The sequence below is a fragment of the Lithobates pipiens genome, unplaced genomic scaffold, assembly GCF_037356315.1.
Source record: "Lithobates pipiens isolate NorthernLeopardFrog02 unplaced genomic scaffold, aLitPip1_a1.2 Scaffold_1, whole genome shotgun sequence".
Taxonomy (NCBI): domain Eukaryota; kingdom Metazoa; phylum Chordata; class Amphibia; order Anura; family Ranidae; genus Lithobates; species Lithobates pipiens.
Genome location: NW_027507685.1, coordinates 207,809,705 through 207,836,422, shown reverse-complemented (window position 1 = coordinate 207,836,422; position 26,718 = coordinate 207,809,705). Strand labels below are relative to the sequence as shown.

Here is a 26,718-nt window from a genome sequence, read left to right as displayed (position 1 = left end):
AGACAAAGACTGGAAAGGGCAGTGCCAAATTTCGCTAATGCCTTAAACAGCCCTTCATACTCTCCATTTTTATTTTTTCCCATTCTCTCGTTAGACTAATGTCTATGGTACAGCCCAGCGCAGGAAGATGCGACCGTTTGAAGGTTTTCAGCGCAAGGCCGTCATAATCTGCCCCACAGATGCTGATCTACTAGATCGTATTGTTAAGCGAACGGATGAGGAAGGAAAAGATGTGCCTGACTCGGCCGTGTTAGAAATGAAAGGTAATTTCTTAATTCTTAAATTAATTTTTTTTTTTATTTCTACTGATCTTTATATTGCTCCAAAAGCTGGTAAACACAGTTCATAAGTGCATGATAGTCCAAACACTTGGTGTCTGCAGCTCTCAAGATATCCACTAGGTGGCAGGAAGTTCACCTTTTACAGAATCTGTAAGGTGAACTTACACAGGACCCCCTCCCAGTCCCACTGTCCTGGAACGTGGTGATTTGCCGTTGTGATCCCTGCTAAAGCCATGTCATGGGTCCGGGGCTTAGAATTCCCCACAGCTTAATCTCCAAAATGTCATCCATCAGGAGGTACGTTTAGGAGCATTTGAATTGGTCATTGCCGTCACATGGTTGGCGCCAACCAATCAGAACCTGCGTAGCCCGTCCTGTCAGCGGGGAAGAAGATGAGTTTTTTTTTTTTTTTTTTTTTTTAACAAAGGTGGGAACTTACACATTTTAAGCATGGAGCCAAGCCTACATGTATTGAGCATGAATGGCTGCTCCCTGTAAATACATAGCTTTTAAATACAAAAGCGAGTACACACCTCACATTTTTGTAAAAATATTATCTTTATGTGACAACACTAAAGAAATGACACTTTGCTACAATGTAAAGTAGTGAGTGTACAGCTTGTATAATAGTGCAAATTTTCTGTCCCCTCAAAATAACTCAACACAAAGCCATTAATGTCTAAACCGCTGGCAACAAAAGTGAGTACATCCCCAAGTAGAAATGTCCAAATTGGGCCCGAAGTGTCAATATTTTGTGTGGTCATAATTTATTTTCTAGCACTGCCTTAACCCTCTTGGGCATGGCATTCACCAGAGCTTCACAGGTTGCCACTGGAGTCTTCTTCCACTTTGGTCTTGAAACATGCTTGACATCTCCTTTTACCCTCAGCTTCTTTAGCAAGGCAGTGTCTTGGAGGTGTGTTTGGGGTCTCCCCAGTCCTGGGAGCACTCATGCAGCCTCAGTCCTTGATACTCCCACCACCATGCTTGACTGTAGGCAAAACACACTTGTCTTTGTACTCCTCACCTAGTTGCTGCCACAAACGCTTGATACCATCTGAACCAAATAAGTTTATCTTGGTCTCATCAGACCACAGGACATGGTTAGAGTAATCCATGTCCTTAGTCTGCTTGTCTTCAGCAAACTGTGGGCTTTCTTTTGCATTATCTTTAGAAGAGGCTTCCTGCTGGGATGACTGCCATGCAGACCAATTTTATGCGGTGTATGGTCTGAGCACTGACAGGCTGACGCCCCCACCCCTTCAACCTCTGCAGCAATGCTGGCAGCACTCGAATGTCTATTTCCCAGAGACAACCTCTGGATATGATGCTGAGCATATGTACGTAAGTATGCACTTACGAGTCACATGACACCAGGAAGTGAAAATGGCTAATTGGACCTAATTTGGACATTTTCACTTAGGGGTGTACTCACTTTTGTTGCCAGCTATTTAGACATTAATGGCTGTGTTATTTTGAAGGGACAGCAAATTTACACTGTTATACAAGCTGTACACTCACTACTTTACATTGTAGCAAAGTGTCATTTCTTCAGTGTTGTCACATGAAAAGATATAATAAAATATTTACAAAAATGTGAGGGGTGTACTCACTTTTTCAAGATTTCAAGAAGGTTATAATTTTCACATGTATAGTAAAAAAATATATATAAATGTATCATTTTTCTGGATATACTGCAGCATCTCTTCCTATAAAATTCTTATCCTCGCACGCTGCATCTTTTTAACTAAAGTAGTTGGCCCCATAGGCAGTCCTTGTAAATTTACAAATGCTAAAGGCAGAGTGCAGCAATGGAAAGCATGAGCGTGACCAGTGTAGAGAGCTTGTATTTTGTTGCAGTATGTTTAGTAAAGGGTGCCATGGAGGTTCATTTAACTTCCATTTCTACAAATGCTGCAGAACACTTCAGGCGCAAATTTAAGCTTGTAGATCTTTTTAAACTATCAGGCTTGCTGTCCATCCTCCAGCAGCACATACTCTCCTTGCTTTTTGCTTCCCTGTTGCTCCATTCCATGGCTGGGAGTAAATAAAATACTCACTACTTCTGATTCTGGAGAAGCATATGACTGGCTCCATGTGACTGACCCAGTGCTGTCACATCGGGGTAAGTGAATGGGCAGTGTCATCAATTTATTTCATGACCAGCACTACTCTAAATGTACACCATCTTGGTGATTGAATGAAGCAGTGGGGGAGTGCAGGGAAGGGGGTCCAGGAAAGTGAATCTGTTGTGCTGTTACTTTTTTTTTTTTTTTTTATGAGAAAATCACAGGTTTGTTTTCTGGGCATTCCACAATTAAACAGAGAAAAAAAAATTGATTTTTTTTTTTTTTTTTTTTTTTAATCTGGTTTTCCATGTCATTTATCTAGTTGAGAAAAAATCTAGTGTTGAAAGTATATGACAGTAATCCTCCAAACTCTTATACTTCCTAGAATACAAAGAAGTTATCTCTCATTGGCCAGTATCTTGCTCACAGCTTTTTCAGGGTACTTTAGTAACTAGGGGATATTTTAGGTTAACTTCAACTTTTGATCTTTTATCAGCTAATTTTAGCTTGCCAGAAGCTGGAGATTTTCTGGACGAGGTGATCTACATTGAGATGCAGAAGGAGGAGGCTGAACAATTAGTCCGCGAGTACAATGTGGAGGGTAAGAAGGCCGGTCCACCTCCAGAAAAGAAGTTCAGGGGCCGTGGCGGAGGACCACCTGGTGGCGGAGGAGGCAGAGGAGAAGGAGGCCGAGAAGAATTTCAGCGCTTTGACAATCGCGGCCCTCCTGGAGGGACCAGGGGAGGATTTTCTGGTAGAGGTGGAGGAAGTGGTGGACCTGGGTACAGAGGTGGTGGAGGAGAACGAGGTCGTGGTGAGTAGTTTCCCTACCATCTTCCTGTGTTTTATATTGTGTGAGTAGTATGACCTGGATCATTGTTAAAAAATATTTGTTTAGTAATAGAATCGTCCATATGTCGTCTCCTTCTGGTGCTGATTGTACCTGCCACTCCAATCTGACACGCTTTTACATATGACTGTATGTTTGGTAATGGGGGTGAGGCATAACCTTGTAGGTATGACCTGAGAAAGTGTAAATGTGATGAGAGATAGTTGTAACTTAATGACGTTTTTTTTTCTCTCCATGTGATACACTGTATATTTTTATTTTAGGTACATTTTATAACACAGTATTCACAGAGCATTATGTTTTTAAGTTTTCAGACTTTCTTTGATTAGAACTGCCAACTGAGCCACCTGAAAAAGCAGCCAGGGAGGAGTAACTGCTGTGACTCATAACAATGCAGATCCTAACAATTGATGTTTAGTATATAAAGCACGCAATCTTGCTGCTAGTCCTTGGCTTGTGTGTTCCCTGTATCCCCTAACCAGCAGTGGATGTATCTTTATAGGTTACACAGGGTGGCTATATTGCATTGTGTAATGAGCAGCGTGTGTGTGTGTGTGTGTGTATCTAGTTTAGCCAATGGGGGGGACTAAAGACCTTCATATACACAATCTTATCCCCGCAGTTGATCCAGAGGATAGCAAAAAAAATGAAGCATGGCCCTTCTTGCTCTTGAAGGCGAAATAACAAATAATTGCTTAGCATGCCTTTTATGACTTTTTAATTTTACACTTTTGCATTTGCAGGCTTTGGCCGAGGGGAAAACTCTCAAAGTCGATGGTCAGGAGGCTCTCAGGATAATGGTTCTGAACATAGAGGAGGCTTTGGCCATAACAGCCAGCAGAACTACAGTCCAGGAGGCAACCAGGGTAGCAGTTATGGCGGAGGCGGGCACTCAAGTCTGTCCCAGAATGCACCGAGCAGCTATGGCCAAGTATGTGCTTGCTTGACCAATTTGTAAATTTTGCCACAATTTTTATAGTGTACCAGTTTTCATTCATTGTTTCCTCTTGTTTTTCAGCAGTCGAGCTATGGACAAGGTGGCTATGGCCACAGTGGTGGAAGCGGATACAGCCAAGGTGGCAGTTATGGCCAGGGTGGAGGAAGTGGTGGTGGTGGTGGTGGTGGTGGTGGATACAGCCAGGGTGGACCAAGCGGGGGTGGATCTAGCCAGGGCAGTGGCACCGGCGGCTACATGCAAGGAGGTGGAAGCAGTGGAGGATATGGTAGTGGAAGCTATGATCAAGGCAGCGGAGGTGGTTATGGCCAGGGAAGTGGAAGCAGCAGCAGCTACAATCAGGGCAGTGGTAGCTACAACCAGGGAAGTGGAGGAAGCTACGGTCAAGGCTCTGGAAGTGGAGGTGGCTATGGCCAGGGTAGCAGCGGTGGCTACAGCCAGGGTAGCGGAGGTGGCTACAGTCAAAGCAGCGGGAGTGGCTATGGCAGTCAGAGTTATAACAGCAGCAGCCAAAGCTATGGGGGTTCACAAAGTTTAAACCAAGGGTACAGCCAAACTGCTCCACCAAGCTCTGCGTCCTCTCATTCCTCCTATAATCAAGGAAGCTACAGTCAGCCGTATCAACAGTCTGTAAGTATAGCTCATCGATATCATGTCATATTAAATGCTCTTGTTCTTAATTTTTTTTTTTTTTTTTTCTTCTTCTTCTTTCTGTCCTTGCTTTTAAGCACGTTCATAATAGTCATACTTATGCATGTAATTCTAAGCACAGTTCCCATACATGCAGGCTGCACATGAAAGACCATGAGGGCTGCAGGGAGCGTGCACAAGTACCATGTAGAATTTGAACAGGGCAGTCTGTACAGCAGAGATCTCATACAAGCAGGGTAGTAATAAAAGTATATGTAAATATTCCACTCCCTTTTGTGCTGTAATGTTCAGGTATTGGTGTACAATTTTATCAAAATAGTCTAAAAGAAAAAAACTATTATTTGTAGTGGTTGTGTGCAGGTGGCGTATGATGTTGTTGGCCAATGCATTATGCTGTAATGCTTTATTACGTGGGAGTGGGAGCCATTATTGCTCATTGGAGAATAACTGATATAACCACCACCCCCTCCCAAAATAAGTTACATAGAAAGTTTAATGACTTATGCAGAAACTCAAGGATGCATTTTGCGGGTTAGGGGGAGGGGGCTCTTGCATACAAGTTTTAGGTAAAACCCTTTTGAAGAGGAATAGACTAGGATAAAGTAAACGAAGGAGGTACTTCATAAAACAGCTGTATAACTTTACCACTGTAAGGTGTGCAAAACTGTTGCTTAAAAAAAAAAACATTTTACATTTAAATATCCACAGCAAGGCATTTAGGATGTTGCTAAATGGAAGAAGAAAGCTGGGGATTGAGCCTAATCATGTGACCCATCAAGTCATGTTATGACTATTCTTCAGTCTTAAGCTGAAAGAACAAACTAGGACCCATACGCAGTACACTCTGTACCTTCATTTTATAAACGGCCATAAAAACGCAGTCTGTGATGCGGACAAATTTTGCAATTAATAGCCGAGAACAGATGGTGTTATCTGTTCTCCATTATAAATGTAGCCCTAAAAGTTACCTTCGTTGAATAAAACAACTTCTAATTTTATTATACTGCTGGCATCTTGTCATGTAAAGCACATAAATAAATTTTGCCTTATATTTGTCTTCTAGTATGGAGGAGGCCAGCCGTGGAACCAGTATTCGAGCCAAGGACAGGCCCAGAATCCTAGTCAAAGTCAAACACCAGGCCAAGGCCAGTGGAGCCAATATAATTACGGAAGTGGCAGCAGTGGTGGCTATGACCAGTCTGGTCGATATGGAGGAACCCAATGAGATTCTCTAGCATCCAATCCCCAGGAATATGACACTCTGTTTTTGTCTTGCGCCAGGACTGAAAGATCTTAAACCATGTTGGATTATTTCACAATCTTTGTTATCCAAACAAATACAGACACTTGTGCCGAGTCTGATATGGAATAATGGTTTGTTAGCACCAAGACTAAGTACTATGTTAATGATTTTACTGTGTCTGAACAGGAATACATTCAGTGAATAGAATCCCTTTTAGCTAGTAACTGTCCATTTGAAAGTTGTTTCTCTGGAAAAAAAAAATCCCTTTCTGATGCTTGCATTCCATGCCATGTTAACGATGCAGCCAAACACATAACTGACTGCACATACTTCAGTTTTATTTTATTTTACCCTATTCAGTCTGTTCTTTTATGATTTCAGTGTATGATGATCTGTTCTGGTCTGCATGGATCTTTAATGCGATATCTGTATCATAGGCTCTAACTTTCTTTTCTTTAATTCCCTCCATTGAAGACAAGTGACTTTGTTTTTTTATTGTAGAATATTAATGTTTTATTGGATTTTCAGCTGTTTAAAAAAAAAAAAAAAAAAAGACATTTAAGATTTATTTGCGTAACCCAGAGTCTAAATAGGCCACAATGTGTTCCCTGTCTGAGTTTCATTGCACATTATTGTGTTAAAGGCATTTGTATTTTTTTTTTTTTTTTTTTTATTTGAAAAGGAGTGAATAATGAAGTTTAAAAAAAAAAAAGTCCTCCTGTGTGTTTCTTCACTCTTGGCAAACTGTTGTCAATTATATTAAGCATTTCAGCAGTTTGCTTTGTATTGTACAAGGAGGTGTTCAAATTGGGGTCGACCAATATTGTTTTTTCATGACAGATACCGATTTATGGCTGACTTTCAGGTCGCTTATCAGGTGCCGATATTCTGTAGATTTAAAAAAAAAAATTTTACGCTGTCCTTTTTAAAAATGTAATATATATATAATATATTTTGCTGTTGCAAGGAATGTAAGCATCCCTTGTGACAGGTACTATTCATGGAGGGATCTGTGTGCGGTCTATAACCCCAAACCCCTCCTCTGTACTTGAAAGTATTCAAAATGTCAAGCTCTGTGTTTTTGAACACTTTTTTTCTATTTTTTAAAACTGGCGCCTTTAATCCTAAAGGCGGAAGATGACATGACATCGGTTCTGGGTTACTAGATCTGAACAAAGATCTGGCTTTGTTCGGGTCTTTGGCCAGCCGGTGGATGTGCCGGGTGGTTGCTTGGGCCTCTGGTGGTACGAGAGACCCCTGGCGGAAGGGGGGGGCGGAGACATGTCCCCTTCCGCTGCCTGACCTCAGTCTAGTAAAACCCTTTTGAAATATTAGTAAGTTTGTGACCAATACCGATGAATATCAGCCGCACTGGTAATCGGATGACTCCTAGTTCAAATTAAGCTTAAAGCACTGGGGAAGATTTACTAAAACTGGTGCAGCTCTGCATATTAACCAATCGGGTTTCAGATCTTATTGTCATAGCGCAATTGAGGAAAGCTGCATTTAGAAGCTGATTGGTTGCTATGTGCTGCTGCAACAGTTTTAGTAAGTCCCCCACTGTCACATTTTATGTGGGGCAAGGTGACTGTGGTGTGGGACAGAGAATCCTCTGATCCCTATATTCTTGCTTTAACTGCGCTTCTTCCTAGTTGGTAGAAATGTCATTAGTTCAGCCATGTTGACCATGCTTGAGCCTACTGATTGGTTCCTAAGCCCCTGGCGCCATCACAAGGGAGCAGGCCACCTTCTTCATACCTAAAATGTGCTGGGTATTTTCTCCAGCTCTAGAGAAGCGAGGAACAATGAGCAAGTAAGGCGAGTATGTCGGGGGAGATTTGGAATACCCTTTCCACAGACATTGTTATCTTGGCTTGCATGGGGTTTTCGGTTTTCCCTACTTTACCCAAAAATGAAAAATGCTAATTGGCTGGTTTCTATGCTAGCCCCTAGATTTAGTCCCTAAATCACTGAACCAGTGCAAGTATGTGGATTCAAAGTCTTGATTTGAGAACCCTTTTCTGATCTGTGACACAAAACATTGGTTATCAACTTGCGAGGTCTGAAGGGCGTCAACCATGGTCTTTGAAATTTCCAAGAACTGAAGTTCAGTATACAGTACTGTATATAATGCTAGAGAGGACTGAAGAAAATGATGGACATGTTGCAGAAGACATCGAGAGACTGGGGAGATGTTATGGTTCTATTGCCCCTTTTACAAATCGGTGCTTCTACTAATAGATTGCAGGGGTACGCAAGTACCAAAAAGCTGCAGGTTGGGCCCCATGGGTCTCTAACTGTTGAAGTAAGAGGATCAGTAGAGCAACCAGCATTTTCAGACGAGCTCAACAATGGCAGCCGCTGCTTGTTTTTAGTACATGGTACCATGAACCTGACTTGACAAGTTTAGTGTATCTATAGCCAAATGTTTTTGGATAGCGTAAGGCAGGGTTGTCAAACGCAGTTTCATTCCGGGCCGCATAAGCATTAGGCTCTGTTCACACCTAGGCATTTTTGGGTGTTTTTTTGCTGTAAGCCTCAGCTCTAAAAACGCCAAACAAAACAAATTCCATTCATTTCAGTAGCCCCTGTTCATGAGTGTTCTGTTGCCTGAAGCAAATCGCCTGTCGCTCAAAGTACAGGAGCTTCTTTTTTGGCAGATTACAGGTGATTTCTGCTTTTTGCATTGGTGACCTTTTGACCTGTACAAAATCACTGCAAAAATTATGTGAATTTCTGCCTGAAAAACAATATGCTCAGGTGTGAATGCAGCCTTATGGTTGCTCTCAATGGGCTAGTTGTATCTGTAAGACTAGATGTTCAGCGCGCCCCCCCCCCCCCCCCGAACATACTCAAGAAGTAAAAAGGTTCTGTGTTTATAAACGGATGTTAATACAGAGATAAGCAAGCCAATTGGCCATTTGTTCACAGACCAGCAAGTATGACAGTATGCAGACAAACTAGGATTCTCTAATTCTGAAAAACAAACCGCAAACACTCAGCATTACCGTTGCTATAACGAGAATAATTGCATGCAACCAAATTGGATTGTGTGTGGGGGAGCTGGTTAGACAGAAACAATTTGCATGTGTATAGGAAAAAATGGAGATAATTGGAAATGTTGAAACTATTATATCAGTATATCATTATATAGTGTATATGAGAGTATAATCCCAGTGGTTAAAACCAATGGGTTAAACCAGTCCCTGGCTAACGCAGACTGGAGCCGAGGTTGCCTTCTCAGGTGTTATGAACCCTGAGCACTGTAACAAGGGAAGGAGAGCAACCAAGCCACCAAAGGAGGAAGCACAGTTTAATAAAGAACATCAATACATTTTTTATTGTGTATTGATCTTTTTAATAAACTGCTACACTGTCGGTAGGTTGGTGACTCTCCTCTTCACTTTCTCTAATTCTGAATCTGTTTATGCCAATAGTTCTGTGCTTAGATCAGGCTGCTCAGTAATCCTGGTTGTGGGCTTTCAGATTTCTCACCAGGCTGGTTACTTGGCACATGCATATTCATTGATATAACCACGTTTCTTTTCTGCTACTTTGAACTGTTGGCAGCAGGACAATGGAGGCTATGAGGTATTTATGTGTTGCCATATGCAGACATTAGCCAACCTCCATAAACCATGAGAGTATGTTAATCAAGGCCATCATCTTCACCTTCACTTGTGCCAGGCTGATGGGTGCTACAACAACCCCTCTGCCATCCAAATCATGTGTCTGAAAATGTGATCTAGTTGAATATATCTAGAGACTGTTTTATGCGCCAGAAGAGGTAAAACATTGCATATAGTTCACCAACCTTTGCTGTGCTCTGACTGTGTAGGATAAAGCATCTGCAGACTGTTAAGCCCAGCCTACCATTTACCATCACCACCTTTTTAAAGCCTAAGTATATAAAAATAAAAAACACATAGGGCACATTACCATCAGTGTGATGTATACCCTGTCCTGCGGTTTTGTGGTTTAGGTGAAATCTTCCTTCTATGCCCCCTACAGCTGTAATCTTCCCAAGTCTCAGGAGTTTATTGCAGTGAGTGAGCTGTGACAGGCACTCATCAAGAGTGCCTGACTACCCCCGTTTCCACCCAGCATCTCTATTCATAGAAGTCATACTACAATTACTATGAGTGTGGGACCGGTAGATGATTGAAAGGGGTTGACTGCCTCCATTCATAAATTCTGTTTTAAGTTATAGAAGTTCTAATTCAGCTTCTATGAATGCGGAAGCTGGATGGTCATAGACAGGCACTCTTGATGAGTGCCTGTCATAGCTCCCATAATCTGTTAAATCCACTTTTGTTGAGAGAAAAAAAAACATTCCTCTGGGTGATCTATGTCCATTGAACTGATTTTAATAAACTCATTTGTTGCAAATTCCTACCTTTTTATTATTCTGAAGAAAGAGTTGTTTGTGCCCATGTGCAAAATTAATGGGAGCGATTCTATAGTCCGCTGCGGCATTTGCAGGAGTCTGAGGAAAGTTGCAGGGTCTAGATACTTTTAGACACCATGACATCTTTGTTTCAGGGGAAGCCCAAAAGCTGACTCGTTCCCCTGCCCAGGGCAAAAGCTTGTGACATTCTTTCTGCCACTCTGATGTTAGCATGTGGGGGTGCGTATAGCAGTTTTACCCAAGTAAAGAACTGGTCCCCAAACCCAAATGTATATAGCATTGCCCATAAGTATCTCCAGCCTATGCTGTCAAATGCCTTATTGGCATCGAGGGACAATAGGGCCCTCTGACCCCCATTGTCCGCCTGCAGCTGCATATTTAGGAATAGTCTCCTCAAGTTGGTTGCTGTGGATTTTTGTGGCATAAAGCCAGCCTAGTCTTGGTGAATGATGGAGGATATTCTCTCGTTGACCCGAAGCGCCAAGACCTTAGCAAGGATCTTTACATCACTTTGAAGCAATGAAATCAGCCTGTAGGAGACGGAGTCAACCGGATCCTTCCCCGGCTTAAGTAGTAAAATTACATTTGCTCTGGCCATAGACTCAGGAAGTCTACCCTCCTCCAGACATGCATTAAAGACCTTTAATAGTTCCGGGAGTATCAGTTCCCCATATTGAGTGAATACCTCCATAGGGAGGCCATCCTCCCTGGCTGCCTTACAGGTAGGGAAATAACAGGCCGCCATCAGAAGCCCCTCAAGTTATTGGGGCATCTAATTGTTTGGCTTCATCAGACAGTGAGGGCAGATCAATGTTGGATACATCCGTAGTCAGGTCATCGTCAGAGTAAGCCTCCCTTGACCTAATATAGGTCTACATAGAAGGTTGCCAGCTCGCTTACGATGTCTTCTGGAGAGTTAAACCACTTTTCCATTTGCGGCGTGAACAGCACCGATGGCTGGTGACTGTTGGGATCTTGCGATTCTGGCAAGTAGGCGGCCCGTCTTTTCCCCCTCCTCATAGAACACCAGCTTTGTAAAGAACCTCTTGCATTCCACAGTGGAGGATCTCTGACGGTCCAAGGAGTCTTGGGCCGACATCCCTGCCTCCCTCGCTGAGCCAGAGGGGTTAGTTACGTATGTTCCAATTGTCTTACCAAATCCCCCACCTATTCTAACGTAGCAGAGGTCTTTTGCTTGACCATTTGTATTTCTTGTATGAATACACCCCTGAGATAGGCTTTAAAGGTTTCCAATTTCTGCAGATTGTCGTGTTGCTGGTGTGACCGGAAAAAGTCCTGAATCTGGGAGGCTATCCTTTTCTGTGAATTGAACAATTTGAGCCAGAAGGCGATCAGCTTCCACGGGGCCCTGGGCAGGGAACTAGGGGATTGAGTGATTAGCCATAGAGCTAGTGGGGAGTGGTCTGACACTCCCTGTGGAAAATATTCCACTTTAGAAATTTTACCGACCATATTTGGGGTGCCCATAAATCTATACCGGACAGTGAGCCGTGGGTCTTGGAGAAGCAGGAAAATTGTTTTTTTTTTTTTGGATTGCAACTACGCCATATGTCAATCCATCCCACTTCCACCAGTAGGTGGCTAAGAGCTGTGCCTCATCCGCCCCTAGGTGGCAATATAGGGGGGTGTCTGTCTAGTCTAGGTTCCAAGTAACAGTTGAAGTCTCCTATAACTAGGACTGGGGTATCAGGTTTGTTTGCCAGAGAGGACAGTAACAATTGCAGCACCGCCCTGGAGAACCGGGGGGGGGGGGGGGTTTATGTACACAAAGGCCAAAATCAGAGTAATTGTGTGCAGTTTACAGTACAGAAACACAAATCTACCAGATATATCAATCAGGGAGTCCAGCTCTTGGTAAGCTAGTGCCTTATGTATCAATACACTCACTCCGCGAGAAAATGCAGATTAAGTGGAGTGATAGGCCTTCCCAACCCAGGCATATTGCAGAAAGCTGACTGTATCCCCCTGCAGGTGAGTCTCCTGCAAGCTGATTATGGCCAGGTGGAACTTCCGCAAACCAGCTGATATCGTAGATCTTTTCAATGGGTCATTTACACCCCGGACATTCCAGGACACTGGGTGTAGCAGACATGGCAGGTATGGATATAGTCTCCTGTGATTATAAGGGGGTCTTAGTATAGTTCCCACATACCACTGGCAGATGGCCATTGTACAGTCTGCAAAGGCTTTAAAATGGCACAGGGGAGGTGGTGATGAGATAGCTGGTACATTGAAGATGCATCAAAAAACTGTGGAGGGACATCCTGCGCAGCAAGGCGAACTGGGTGGTAAATCGGGGGATGGCCTTCAGCCAGTGGTTCAATCCCTGCCAACAGGGCAGAGTAGGGGTGTTCCAAAGGGTGTGGGGATCGGCCCCCATGGGCTCTAATCGTGCCAACAGGGCACGCAAACTTGAGCCATATCAACCATAGCAACAAACAGGATTCAGATGAGGTTCACACTCACATTCCGCTTGAATGTGTAGACAAAAAATGTAGAAAGCAAAAAAAACGTAGATGGCTATTCGCTCGCTAATTGTGGATGTTAAGTAAGGGTCCTCTTTCAATCATATGGTAGTTTCAGGAGCAAGTAGGCACCCCTTTGTGCTCGCTCGGCATAGGTAGTTTAAGCATCGTCAACCTCCATTTTCACGTCCTCTGTGACCTAGGTCTTGTTCATTCTGATCCAGCCATCTTGCCGCTTCTCGTGCGTTTTCAAAAAGTGGTTTCCCTTCTTCGGCTGTTATTCGTAGCTTGGCTGGAAACAACAACGCGTATTTCAGCTGTAGTCGTTGTAGCTGCTTTTTGACGTCTGCAAACTTGGATCTCCTGCGTTGCACTTCCGTGGAGAAGCCGGGGTAGAAGGATATTTTGGTGCCGTTGTATTGCACAGCCCCCTTTTCTCTGGCTAGTCTCAACAGAACTTCACAGTCTCGGTAGTTCAGAAGTCTGGCCAGCATTGCTCTCGGGGGGGCTGCCTGGCAGGAGAGGGCTTGGCAGGACCCGGTGCGCCCGCTCCACTGCGTACAGGGAAGGCCTCACAAATATTTCTTGTGGCCAGCCTTCTACGAATACAGTGGGGTCTCTGCCCTCTGCCTTTTCTGGAAGCCCCACTATGTGGACGTTGTTTCGTCTTAGGCGGTTCTCAATATTGTCAGTTTTTTCAAAGGCCTGGTGTGCATGTTGAGCAGCCCCCCTCATGTCCCGGGTTAGGTGGGGCATCTGGTCCTCTATATCGCTTACTCTCCCCTCCACTGAAGTGGTTCTCTCTCTCTGATTTTTTGAATGTCCTGATGGAGGAGAGACACAGTCTCCTTCAACCCCCCAAATTTTTCTTTGAGATCATCCACAGAAGCGGTGCACCTGTGGACAGCGTGCAGTATTTCACTTAGTTTGGGTTGGGGGGTGTCCTCCGTTTGCATATCATACAAGCCAGGTATGGGATCAGGGACAGATTCCATATAGTCAGTGTCTTCCAGCCTGTTTAGCATTGTCTGTCTGCCTGCTCTGTGGACACTGCTGGGTGCTGTGTTCTAGCTTGTGCTGATTCCGCAGAGCCTGCTAGCTTTTGTGCATAGTATAGCATGTCTCTGGGCTGATCTTTATTCCTAAGGGGTTTTAGTGACTTACCCCCCTGCTCCGTTTTATTCTCCTGGCCTCATGGTGTCTTCTGAGGCTGAGAGCCGGCGCCATCTTGTGAGTCTGGAGCGTCTGAGATCGCAGCACCCCAGCCCCCCCGGTTCCAGCGGGTCATCATGCCCGTTAGTTCGTTCCTGCTGAGTCCTGAGGTGACAGGGGGGCAGCGGGTACTGATCCCTTGTGTTTTTGGGTGTTAAAAGTGGAGAGGAAAGGATCGATTTAAGGATCAGCGGAGGGAGCTCCAGTGAACAGGTCTGTTCTCATGCCGTGCTAGGCCACGCCCCACCCTGCAGGAATTTGGTTTTACACAATAGTCCTTCAAGATCACAGCAATGTCTTCTGGTGTTGTCAATTTGCCACGGTTGTATCAGCAGCGTCTGATTATGCATGTAGTTAGAGGAGCATGTACCTACAGTGAGCATGAAAGTGAACTGTTGCAGACAGAGGTGGCTAGGTTAGGACAGGAAAGGGGAGAGATTTTGTCATAGAGGTGGTCAGTAGCAGAAAAGAGAAGAGTTAAAGTCCAGAAGGTTTCTACAAATAATCATTTGCTGGTGGATAGGTGGTTGAAAAAAAAGAATACTGTGAAACTGACGAGGTTGTCATCAGCGAGATGAAAGGGGTGTTAATGAGTTTGCCAGGAGTGCAGAGATGGGAGAATACAAAGTCAAGGTTTATACCACTGGAGTGAGTGGAAGTGTGTGTCCATTGTGTTAGGTCAAAAGATGAGGTTACATTGAGAAGTTGAGATGTAGCCGGGCTGTTAACATTAACAGGGATGTTAAAGTCACTAAGAATGATAGTGAATATTTCAGAGGAGAGAAAGTAGGGTAACCAGGCAGAGAAATCATCAAAAAAGCATGATACTGCTCCAGGAGGCCAATAAATCACTGCAATCCTCAGATAAATTGGACAAAACAGAAAGATACAGTGAGTTTTAAAATAAGAGAAGAATACAGAGGGAGGCGTAGAAGTGGAGATAGAAGGAATCCAACTTCACCTTCTTTTTGTGCATTTGGTCTAGGTGAGCGAGTCCACTGGAGGCCAGAGAAGGCAGCAGGAGAAGCCGAGTCAGAATCTTGAAGCCAGATTTCAGTAATGGCAAATACGTTAAAGCAATGAGTGATAAAAAGGTTATGTACAGATGGAAGCTTGTTCCAAGGTCCATAAAGACATGGATGATCGAGTTTGGGGTGGAGGAACTTGACTGGTCTGCACCTGACCTGTGGTCCTGACCTCAACCCAACAGAACACCTTTGGGATGAATTGGAGCGGAGACTGCGAGCCAGTCCTTCTTGTGCAACATCAGTGCCTGAACTCACAAATGCGCTTCTGTAAAAATGGTCGAACATTCCCAGAGACACACTCCTAAACCTTGTGGACAGCCTTTCCAGAAAAATTGATGACCGTGTAATGGCAGTATCCCAATACTTTTGACAATATAGTGTAGTACAAAGACAGAAGCAAATTTATTATTCGCAGGGGTACTTGGATCACGGTGTTCACCTCTGTCTCTTAATTTAACCCTTTCATGACTAAGCCTATTTTTGGCATTTGGTGTTTACAAGTTAACCACTTTCAGACCGGACCATTTTGCTGGTAAATGACCAGAGGTCTTTTTACACTTTGGCACTGCGCTGCTTTAACTGGTAATTGCGCGGTCATGCAATATTGTACCCAAACAAAATTTGCGTCCTTTTCTTCCCACAAATAGAGCTTTCTTTTGATGGTATTTGATTGCCTCTGCGATTTTTATTTTTTGCGATATAAACGTAAAAAGACCGCAAATTTTGAAAAAAAATGATATTTTCTACTTTTTGTTATTAGAAAAATCCAATAAACTCAATTTTAGTCATACATTTAGGCCAAAATGTATTCAGCCACATGTCTTTGGTAAAAAAAAAGTCAATAATTGTATATTTATTGGTTTGCGCAAAAGTTGTCACATCTACAAACTAAGGTACGTTTTCTGGAATTTACGCAGCTTTTAGTTTACGACTGCCTATCTCATTTCTTGAGGTGCTAAAATGGCAGGGCAGTACAAAACCCCCCCAAATGACCCCATTTTGGAAAGTAGACCCCCTAAGGAAATTGATAAGAGGCATGTTGAGCCCATTGAATATTTTATTTTTTTGCCTCAAGCGATTGAATAATGACAAAAAAAAAATTTTTTTTTTTTTTTTACACAAAGTTGTCACTAAATGATATATTGCTCACACATGCTATGGGCGTATGTGAAATGACACCCCAAAATAAATTCTGCTGCTTCTCCTGAGTACGGGGATACCACATATGTGGGACTTTTTGGGAGCCTAGCCGCGTACGGGGCCCCGAAAACCAAGCACCGCCTTCAGGCTTTCTAAGGGCGTAAATTTTTGAGTTCACTTCTCACTACCTATTACAGTTTTGAAGGCCATAAAATGCCAAGATGGCACAAAACCCCCACAAATGACCCCATTTTAGAAAGTAGACACCCCAAGCTATTTGCTGAGAGGCATGTTGAGTTCATGGAATATTTTATATTTTGCCACAAGTTGCGGGAAAATTACAAACTTTTTTTTTTTTTTTTTTTTTTTCACAAAGTTGTCACTAAATGATATATTGCTCACACATGCCATAAGCATATGTGAAATGACACCCCAAAATAAATTCTGCTGCTTCTCCTGAGTACGGGGATACCACATATGTGGGACTTTTTGGGAGCCTAGCCGCGTACGGGGCCCCGAAAACCAAGCACCGCCTTCAGGCTTTCTAAGGGCGTAAATATTTGACTTCACTCCTCACTACCTATTACAGTTTTGAAGGCCATAAAATGCCAAGATGGCACAAAACCCCCACAAATGACCCCATTTTAGAAAGTAGACACCCCAAGCTATTTGCTGAGAGGCATGTTGAGTCCATGGAATATTTTATATTTTGCCACAAGTTGCGGGAAAATTACAAACTTTTTTTTTTTTTTTTTTTTTTTCACAAAGTTGTCACTAAATGATATATTGCTCACGCATGCCATGGGCATATGTGAAATGACACCCCAAAATAAATTCTGCTGCTTCTCCTGAGTACGGGGATACCACATATGTGGGACTTTTTGGGAGCCTAGCCGCGTACGGGGCCCCGAAAACCAAGCACCGCCTTCAGGCTTTCTAAGGGCGTTACAGTTTTGAAGGCCATAAAATGCCAAGATGGCACAAACCCCCCCCAAATGACCCCATTTTGGAAAGTAGACACCCCTAAATTTAGGGGTACACTAGTGAGACTAGGTAATAAATGGCGGGTGCCCTGAAACTATAAAAAAATAACTAACCAACCAGCGTCACCTGTAACAGTTATATGGTGATCACTGGTGAAAGGGTTAACTAGGGGGCAATCAGGGGGCTTTATGCGGTAGTATATGGGGGTCCCTGGCGCTATAAAAAGCTGCGGCGAACCTAAATACCTACTTGCCTAACTAGCGTCACCTGTGACACTAATACAGCGATCAGAAAAACGATCGCTTATTAGGCTGGGTTCACACTGGAGCGATGCGGGAACGCCACGAATGCGCGGCGGGTTCCCGCATCGCATGCCTCCCGGCGGCAGTTCACACTGCCCTATGCGAACTGCTGGGAGTGTCAGTGAAATGTTACTGACACCCCCAGATCAGTTCGCATATCGCAGTGCGATCTGCAAACTCGGATCGCATGGTGTGAACACCCATGCGATCCGATTCTGCTGCGGGCCAAAAAAAGGGTCCCGTGCGAATTTGCGGCGGGTGCGGCGGGTGTGGCGGGTGCGGCGAATGGCTGAACTCGAATCGCACAGAGATCGGATGTGATTTGCACTGCAGTGCGAATCACATCCGTTCTCAAACCGCTGCAATCTGAACCCAGCCTTAGTGACACTGGCGACGGGGGGTGATCACGGGGTTAAACCTTTATTGGGGGGGTTAGGGGGGTACCTTAGAACTAAAGGGGGCTAACCCTAACTGCCCTAACAGTTATTAGTCACAAATGACACCCGCCGGGTGATCAGGGGGTTAAACCTTTATTAGGTAATAAATGGCGGGTGCCCTGAAACTATAAAAAAATAACTAACCAACCAGCGTCACCTGTAACAGTTATATGGTGATCACTGGTGAAAGGGTTAACTAGGGGGCAATCAGGGGGCTTTATGCGGTAGTATATGGGGGTCCCTGGCGCTATAAAAAGCTGCGGCGAACCTAAATACCTACCTGCCTAACTAGCGTCACCTGGGACACTAATACGGCGATCAGAAAAATGATCGCTTATTAGGCTGGGTTCACACTGGAGCGATGCGGAAACGCCGCGAATCCGCGGCGGGTTCCCGCATCGCATGCCTCCCGGCGGCAGTTCACACTGCCCTATGCGAACTGCTGGGAGTGTCAGTGAAATGTTACTGACACCCCCAGATCAGTTCGCATATCGCAGTGCGATCTGCAAACTCGGATCGCATGGTGTGAACACCCATGCGATCCGATTCTGCTGCGGGCCAAAAAAAGGGTCCCGTGCGAATTTGCGGCGGGTGCGGCGGGTGTGGCGGGTGCGGCGGGTGCGGCGAATGGCTGAACTCGAATCGCACAGAGATCGGATGTGATTTGCACTGCAGTGCGGTGCGAATCACATTCGTTCTCATAAACCGCTGCAATGTGAACCCAGCCTTAGTGACACTGGCGACGGGGGGTGATCACGGGGTTAAACCTTTATTGGGGGGGTTAGGGGGGTACATTAGAACTAAAGGGGGCTAACTCTAACTGCCCTAACAGTTATTACAGTCACAAATGACACCAATGCAAAAAAAAAAAAAAAAAAAAAAAAATGACATTGGTGTCACTGTGACTGGGGGGCAGGGGTAATTGGGGGGGTGATCGGGGGGTAAAGGGGGGGTGTGAGTGTGCCTGGCATGTTCTACTGTGTGTGGGATGTGTTGGTGCAACTCACTGATCCGCTCTCCTCCGTGTCGGAACGAAAAATACCGACACGGAGGAGAGAATACATCACTTCCTCTCCTGTGTTTACATTACAGGAGAGGAAGTGATGTCACCGGGGATTTCTATTCGTCGGGAGCGATCGCGAGGGGGTGGCCATGAATGAATGGCCGTCCCCTCGTCCGGGATCGCTCCCGAACGAAAACCGACCGCCGCAGGCACCGGGCGGGGGCCCGATCGGGCCCCCGACCCGCGGGAGGCAAATCACGTACATGTACGTGCTTATGCCTGCCCGTGCCATTCTGCCGACGTACATCGGCGTTAGGCGGTCGGCAAGTGGTTAAAAATCCATATTTTTTTGCTAGAAAATTACTTGGAACCCCCAACATTATATATATATTTTTAGCAGAGACTCTATAGAATAAAATGGCGATTGTTGCAATATTTTGTCACATGGTATTTGCGCAGCGGTGTTTTAAACGCAACTTTTTTGGGAAAAGGGACACTTTCATGAATTTAAAAAAAACAAAACCATAAAATTAGCCCAATTTTTTTGCATAATGTGAAAGATAATATTATGCCGAGTAAATAGATACCAAACATGTCACACTTTATAATTGCATGCACTCGTGGATTGATGACGAAATACGGTACCTAAAAATCTCAATAGGCGACACTTTAAATTTTTTTTACGGTTACCAGGTTAGCGTTATAGAGGAGGTCTAGTGCTAGAATTATTGCGCTCGCTTTGACGATCATGACAGATCATCACATGTGTGATTTGAACACCGTTTACATATGCGAGCGCGACTTCCGTATGTACGTTTTCTTGGCTCCGCGAGCTCGCGGGGACAATGGGCGCTTTAAAACATTTTCTTTAATTTATTTTAAAATGAATAAATTGTTTAAAAAAAAAAAAAAAAGATCACTTTTATTGCTGTCACAAGGAATGTAAACATCCCTTGTGACAGTAATAGGTGGTGACAAGTACTCTTTATGGAGGGATCGGGGGTCTAAAAGACGAGCGAGCGCCCTCCTCCTGAGCAAAAAAAGTCTGCGTGCCCTCAACATGGGGGGTGCTTTGGGGAAGGGGGGCCCTGTGACCCCCCCCCCCACCCCAAAGCATCTTGTCCCCATGTTGATGAGGACAAGGGCCTCTTCCCGACAACCCTGGCCGTTGGTTGTGGGGTCTGCGGGTGGGGGGCTTATTGGAATCCGGGAGCCCCCTTTAATAAGGGGGCCCCCAGATACCGGGCCCCAACCTTTGTGAATGAGTATTGGGGTACCATGTAGCCATACCCATTCACCTGGTGAAAAAAAAGTAAAGAAAAAAACACAACATATGTTTTTAAAATAATTTATTGCACCACTCCAGTGGTCTTCCGTCTTGAGGGGTCTTCTCCCCGGACTCCTCCGCTATCTTCTGCTAGCTCTTTTACTAGCGGAGAAGCCCGGCTCTCTTCTTCAACACCTTCCGGGGGTCTTCTTCCGACTTTGGGGGTCTTGTCCCCCTCTTCGGTTCTTCTTGCCGGGCCTCCGCTATTTTCCTATAACTCTTTTACTAGCGGTGGCCCGGTCTTCTGATGCTGTCGCCTTCTCTTCTTCTTCCTTCAGATGTTGACTCGACACTCTCTCTGGCCTCAATGACAAGGACGCGTTGTGTGGCGACACCATCCTACACCAAGTAAAAGGATTCCTAACATGTCACGTTTTAAAATTAAAAATGCCCGTGGAATGGCTGCAAGCTACAGTTCGTTGAAATATCCATAGGTAGGGATGAGCTCTGTGTTCAACTCGAACGCATGTTCAACTTGAACGCGGGCCGTTCGGTGAATTAAGAACTTTGTGGACCATTCGCATCAAATTCGTGTGGCACGAACGGCCCACAATGCACTACGCCATTGCAGTGCATTGCTGGCTCATGATTGGCCAAGCATGCACTGTGACCCCGCATGCTTTGCCAATCACATCGCCGGCAGCGAGGAGGGCCAATTATAGCTCAGGGGGGTTTACTACACGCCCCACACTATATAAGGCCGCCTGCACGGCGGCCTTGTGTAGTGCTGCTGCGGTCAGGGAAAGAGCACGATAGGCAGGGGCGGTGTCTTTACTGCTTGGGAACCTAGCGCTTGTTCAGTGGGTGTTGTGTGGCTCCTGCACAGTATACAGCTGAAGCTACCCTTTATTACTGGTGTTCTGTTTCTGTAATACAGGCATCTTCAGAAGTTAGAGTGGGTGTTGTGTGCCTCCTGCACAGTATACACTTGAAGCTACCCTTTATTACTGATGTTCTGTTTCTGCAATACAGGCATCTGCAGAAGTTAGAGTGGGTGTTGTGTGCCTCCTGCACAGTATACACCTGAAGATACCCCCTTATTGCTGGTTTTCTGTTTCTGTAATACAGGCATCTGCAGCAGTTAAAGTGGGTGTTGTGTGCGTCCTGCACACTATACACCTGAAGCTACCCTTTATTACTGGTTTTCTGTTTCTGTAATACAGGCATCCTGTCAGGGCTGGCTTAGCCCTTCTTTCTCTAGGCTGGCCGCTCAGCTGTCGGCTAATTGCCAGCTCTCTTCCCTCTCCACAGTTACCAGCTGTTCCTGATGATGCTCGTCTGACCTGCCTACTTAAAGCCTTCCAGCTCACTTCACCTCTGCCTTCGCCGTGGTCACATCACTGAAACCATCTCCTGTGGTTCTGTTTAACCACTTGAGATCCGCGCTATAGTGAAATGACGGCTACAGCGCGGATCTCGAATGCCGGGACTACGTCTATTGACGTCGTCCCCTTTAATGGCTCCCCGCGCGCTCCCGGGAGCGCGCATCGGGGAAAATCTGTGTTGGCCATGTCCCCTGGACACAGCCAATCACAGATCGCTGTAAACGGCCAATCACAGCGGCCGTTTACAGCGCGATCGCCGCCTCCAATGGGTGATGATCTCAAATGTAAACAAATGAGATCATCACCCATTGCCGAATCTGTCTCCTCACACAGAGATAGCGTGTGAGGAGAGAGATTCTGTGAGTTAACAAAAAAAGTGTTTTTTGTGCCATCTGTGCCCGCCAGTGCCCATCTCTACTCCGCCAGTGCCCACCTGTGGCCACCTTTGCCCATCTGTGCACCATCTGTGCAACGTCAGTGCCCATCTGTGCACCGCCAGTGCCAATCGGTGCCCATCTGTGCCGCCTCAGTGCCCATCTGTGCTGCCTCAGCAGTGCCCATCTGCTGCCTCATCAGTGCACATCTGTGCAATAAATCAGTGCACATCTGTGCCGACCCATCAGTGCCCATCTGTGTCACCTCAGCAGTGCCCATCTGTGCCCATCTGCCGCCTCATCAGTGCACATCTGTGCAATAAATCTGCACATCTGTGCAATAAATCAGTGCACATCTGTGCCGACCCATCAGTGCCAATTTGTGCCGCCTCAACAGCGCCCATCTGTGCCACCTCAAAAGCGCCCATCTGTGCCACCTCAAAAGCGTCCATCTGTGCCACCTAAACAGTGCACATCTGTACAATCAGTGCCCATCTGTGCCACCTCTGTGCTGCTTCAACAGTACACATCTGTGCCACCTCATCAGTGCACATCTGTGCCATCAATCAGTGCACATCAGTGCCACCTCATCAGTGCCCATCAGTGCAGGCTTAACCATGTCTAAACGAGTCTTCAGATTCGGATTCTGAAGCCGACATAAATTATGAGCCAGTCCTCAGCAGTGAAACACTGACTGAATCCGAGGAGGAAGATATCCGGCCCATCAAACGAAGGCGTTCTAGTGAGGCAGTGCCGTCCACCAGCACCGCAGTGCCCCGGCAAGAAAGGCCAAGTACCAGTGGGGTGTCATCTCAGCGCCAAAGGGTTAGGAGCCATGCCGGCCTTCCCTATGCCCTTCAGAACCCCTTGTGGCTTCCTCCTAATTCACGAGAGGCCAATGTTCCCCCTTTCACTGCCCAGCCAGGAGTCCAGGTGGACACAGAGAATTTTACCCCAATAGATTTTTTTTATTTAATTTTTACGGAGGATATGTTGTCGTCAATTGTGGCCCAGTGCAACCTGTATGCACAACAATTTATTTAGAAAAATCCGACATCTTATTATGCCCGTCCCTACGAATGGAGAGACCTAATGGCGGAGGAGTTCAAGGTTTTTTTAGGCCTCACATTTAACATGGGACTTAACAAATAAAATCAATTGCGTACCTATTGGTCAACCCATCCCCTCCACCACACACCGCTCTTCTCCGCGGTAATGCCCAGAACCAGGTATCAGATGATCCTGAGGTTCTTACATTTCAGCGACAATACCCAGTGCCTTCCACGAAATGATCCAAATTATGACAGGCTTTACAAAATTCGACCAATACTTAATTATTTTTCACAAACATTCCCCAAATTGTTTACCCCGGACCAACACATATGTGTGGATGAGTCCCTTATTAAATTTAGCGGCAGGCTTAAAATGAAGCAATTTATGCCCAGCAAAAGGGCCCGCTATGGGGTGAAGATCTACAAATTATGTGACCGAGCCACAGGGTACACATATTCATTCATAGTGTACGAAGGGAAGGACACCCAGCTGCAGCCCCCTAATTGTCCGGACTAAAGTAGAAAAGATGTAGCTGGATAGCCGCACTCCAAATTATTCAACTTTATTTCAAAAATGTAATTAAAATCATAGCATCTAGGCTGGCAAACAGACTAACTGCACAGCCGCTGACATGTTTCACACCGAACACTATGACTAAGCACCGTGTTCGGTGTGAAACATGTCAGCGGCTGTGCAGTTAGTCTGTTTGCCAGCCTAGATGCTATGATTTTAATTACATTTTTGAAATAAAGTTGAATAATTTGGAGTGCGGCTATCCAGCTACATCTTTTCTACTTCAGTTCCTGTTGCAAACAGAGCCAGCACCCTGTGGGATTGTGGAGACAGCTGTTTTGGGAGAAGTCATTACCTTAGAGCGGTAATTCTTTGTAATTGTCCGGACTACTTGGGATCCAGCGGAAAAGTTGTTTGGGACCTCATATACCCCCTATTGGATAAAGGCTACCACCTGTATGTAGATAACTTCTACACATCTCTGCCCCTGTTCCACAACCTTCACCGGAAGAAGACGCCAGCATGTGGCACCGTAAAAAGGAATTGGAAGGGCTTTCCTCAAAGTCTTGTGAATAAGAAGCTGCGAAAAGGAGAAACCGCAAGTCTGAGAAACAAGGAGGTTCTGGCAGTGAAGTGGAGGGACAGAAGGGATGTGTATATGTTGTCTTCTATCCACAATGATACCTTCGTGGAAATCCCCAGAAGGAATGGCCCCGTAAAAAAAACAAAATGCATTTATGAATACAATTTGTTCATGGGGGGAGTCGACTTCAACGACCAAATGATGGAACCATATCTTGCCACAAGACGGACATACTATTGGTACAAAAAAGTAGCAATTTATTTTTTTCAATTGGCCATTTACAATTCCTATGTCATTTACCGCAACTCCACCCAAAACCCGAAGGAAGTTTTCACTGCCCTTATTTTCCCAAACGGCCCACCAGAAAATATCCGATCAGATGTTATTAGTCGACTCTCCGAGCGCCACTTTCCCGATAAAATCCCTCCCAAACCAACAGGCCAAAGACGTCAAAAAAGATGTAAGGTGTGTACCAGAGCAGGAGTCAGAAGAGACACATCTTATTATTGTGCACAATGTCCTTCCCAACCAGGCCTCTGCATAGGCGACTGTTTTCGGTGTTACCATAGTTCAATAAATTTTTAGTGAAGTATGGTAAACATAATCCTCAGTTCCTGCCTTCATACACCTTCACACCCCTTATGCCACTGCCTGCTCTGTAACTGACCCTGGCTTGTTATTTGACCACTCTTATGCCTGCCGATTCTGTACATACCGCTGCCTGATCTGGAACTGACCCTGAACTGTTATTCGACCATGCTTCTGCCTAATGATTCTGTACATACCTCTGCCTGATCTGGAACTGACCCTGAACTGTTATTCGACCATGCTTCTGCCTAACGATTCTGTACATACCTCTGCCTGATCTGGAACTGACCCTGGACTGTTATTCGACTATGCTTCTGCCTAACGATTCTGTACATACCTCTGCCTGATCTGAAACTGGCCTTGGACTGTTTGACCAGGATATTTGCCTGCCTCTTGGACTGATCTTGTATTCTGCAACTGGACTAGTGGGATTCAACACGGGGTCTCACATATGTGAGGGGCTCCAGTATAGTTTTTCTGGATGAAGAAAACAATTTTCTTTGTTTTCTTATTCCTAGATTAGGGTCTGGAGACTCGGAGGCTTCAAACAGATTTGGGAGGGAGAAGTCTCTACCCCTATCCCCATTCTGTCCTGAACGAGGCTCTACTTCTGTCTGCTGCCTGTAGGACTTACTGCCGTCATGCCGCACTGACCACACCACAAGGACCTGCCTACTACCAGGACCAATATTTTTGGCACTGCTGACATCTCTGCACTGACCCTGGACTGTAATATGGACAGTATCCCTGCCTGCTGCCTGAAAAACTGTGTTCGCTGTTGCTGACCAAGTCCCTGCCTGCTGCCTGGACCAGTGATATCCTCCTGTGGACAACTGCGCTTCTAAAACCACAGGTAATCTTTTCTTTACCCTTTGCTCAGCATAATGTATTTGGGGGTGTAATTCTTGGTATGTGCAGGCTATGTGTCCCTGGAACGCCAACGGTGTTCCTTGCATGTTGCGCCTCTGTATGTGGCCAGGCTGTGTAAACGTCTCACACATGTGGTATTGCCATACTCAGGAGGAGTAGTAGAATGGATTTTGGGGTGTTATTTTTGCTATGTAATTGCTATGCGTTGGAAATATCTTATAAACGGACAACTTTGTGTAAAAAAAAATGCGTTTAAATTTTTTTCCACATTTTCCAAAAACTTCTGGAAAAAAATGAACCATTGAAAAGACTCATTATGCCTCATAGATTATACGTTGGGGTGTCAGCTTTCCAAAATGGGGTCATTTTCTGGACGTTTCCATTGCCCTGGTGTTCCAGGGCCTTCAAAACTGTAATAGGTGGTTGAGAAATGAAATGTGTAATTTATGCTCCTAGAATGCCTGAAGGTGCTACTTCAAAATTAGGCCTCTGTATGTGGTCAGGCTGTGTAAAAGTCTCACACATGTGGTATCGTTATACTCAGGAGGAGTAGGAGTATGTATTTTGGGGTGTTATTTGTGGTATGCACATTCCGTGTGGGAGAAAGAAGCTATTACAGTGAAAATTTTGTGAAAAAAAATCGTAATTTTGCAAAGAATTGTGGGAAAAAATGACAACTTAAAACAACTCACCATGCCTCTTACTAAATACATTGGAATGTCTACTTTCCAAAAAGGGGTCATTTGGGGGGCATTTGTACTTTCCTGGCTTGTTAGGGTCTCAAGAATGGAGATAGGCCTTAGTACATCAGATGTGATCTTTTTTTGCAAATCTTTATGATTTGCACCACAGCTTGTAGACTCTATAAATTTCACACAGATCATATAATATGCAATAATTTGGGTTATTTTTACCAAAGATGTGTAGTAGTATAAATTGTGGCCAAAATTTATGAAGAAAAATTGCTAATTTGCTAAATTTTATCACAGAAACGAAGAAAAATTCATTTTTTTTCAAAATTTTCTGTCTTTTTTCA

At 44.9% G+C, this 26,718-nt stretch overlaps 1 protein-coding gene across 3 annotated transcripts in view; it reads left to right on the top strand.

Moving 5' to 3' along the window:
- Window positions 1-10,441, top strand: part of HNRNPUL1 (heterogeneous nuclear ribonucleoprotein U like 1) — a 37,660-nt gene extending 27,219 nt beyond the window's left edge. For 2 of the 3 annotated variants that reach the window (XM_077481139.1, XM_077481128.1), the window contains exons 11-15: window positions 95-263; window positions 2,847-3,164; window positions 3,944-4,131; window positions 4,219-4,785; window positions 5,870-10,441. In XM_077481139.1, the coding sequence (XP_077337265.1) occupies window positions 95-263; window positions 2,847-3,164; window positions 3,944-4,131; window positions 4,219-4,785; window positions 5,870-6,031 (1,404 nt within the window). In that variant the 3' untranslated portion in view covers window positions 6,032-10,441. The remainder of the gene's footprint in view (window positions 1-94; window positions 264-2,846; window positions 3,165-3,943; window positions 4,132-4,218; window positions 4,786-5,869) is intronic. The other variant, XM_077481146.1, reaches the window with a different exon arrangement.
- Window positions 10,442-26,718: the final 16,277 nt, after the last annotated feature.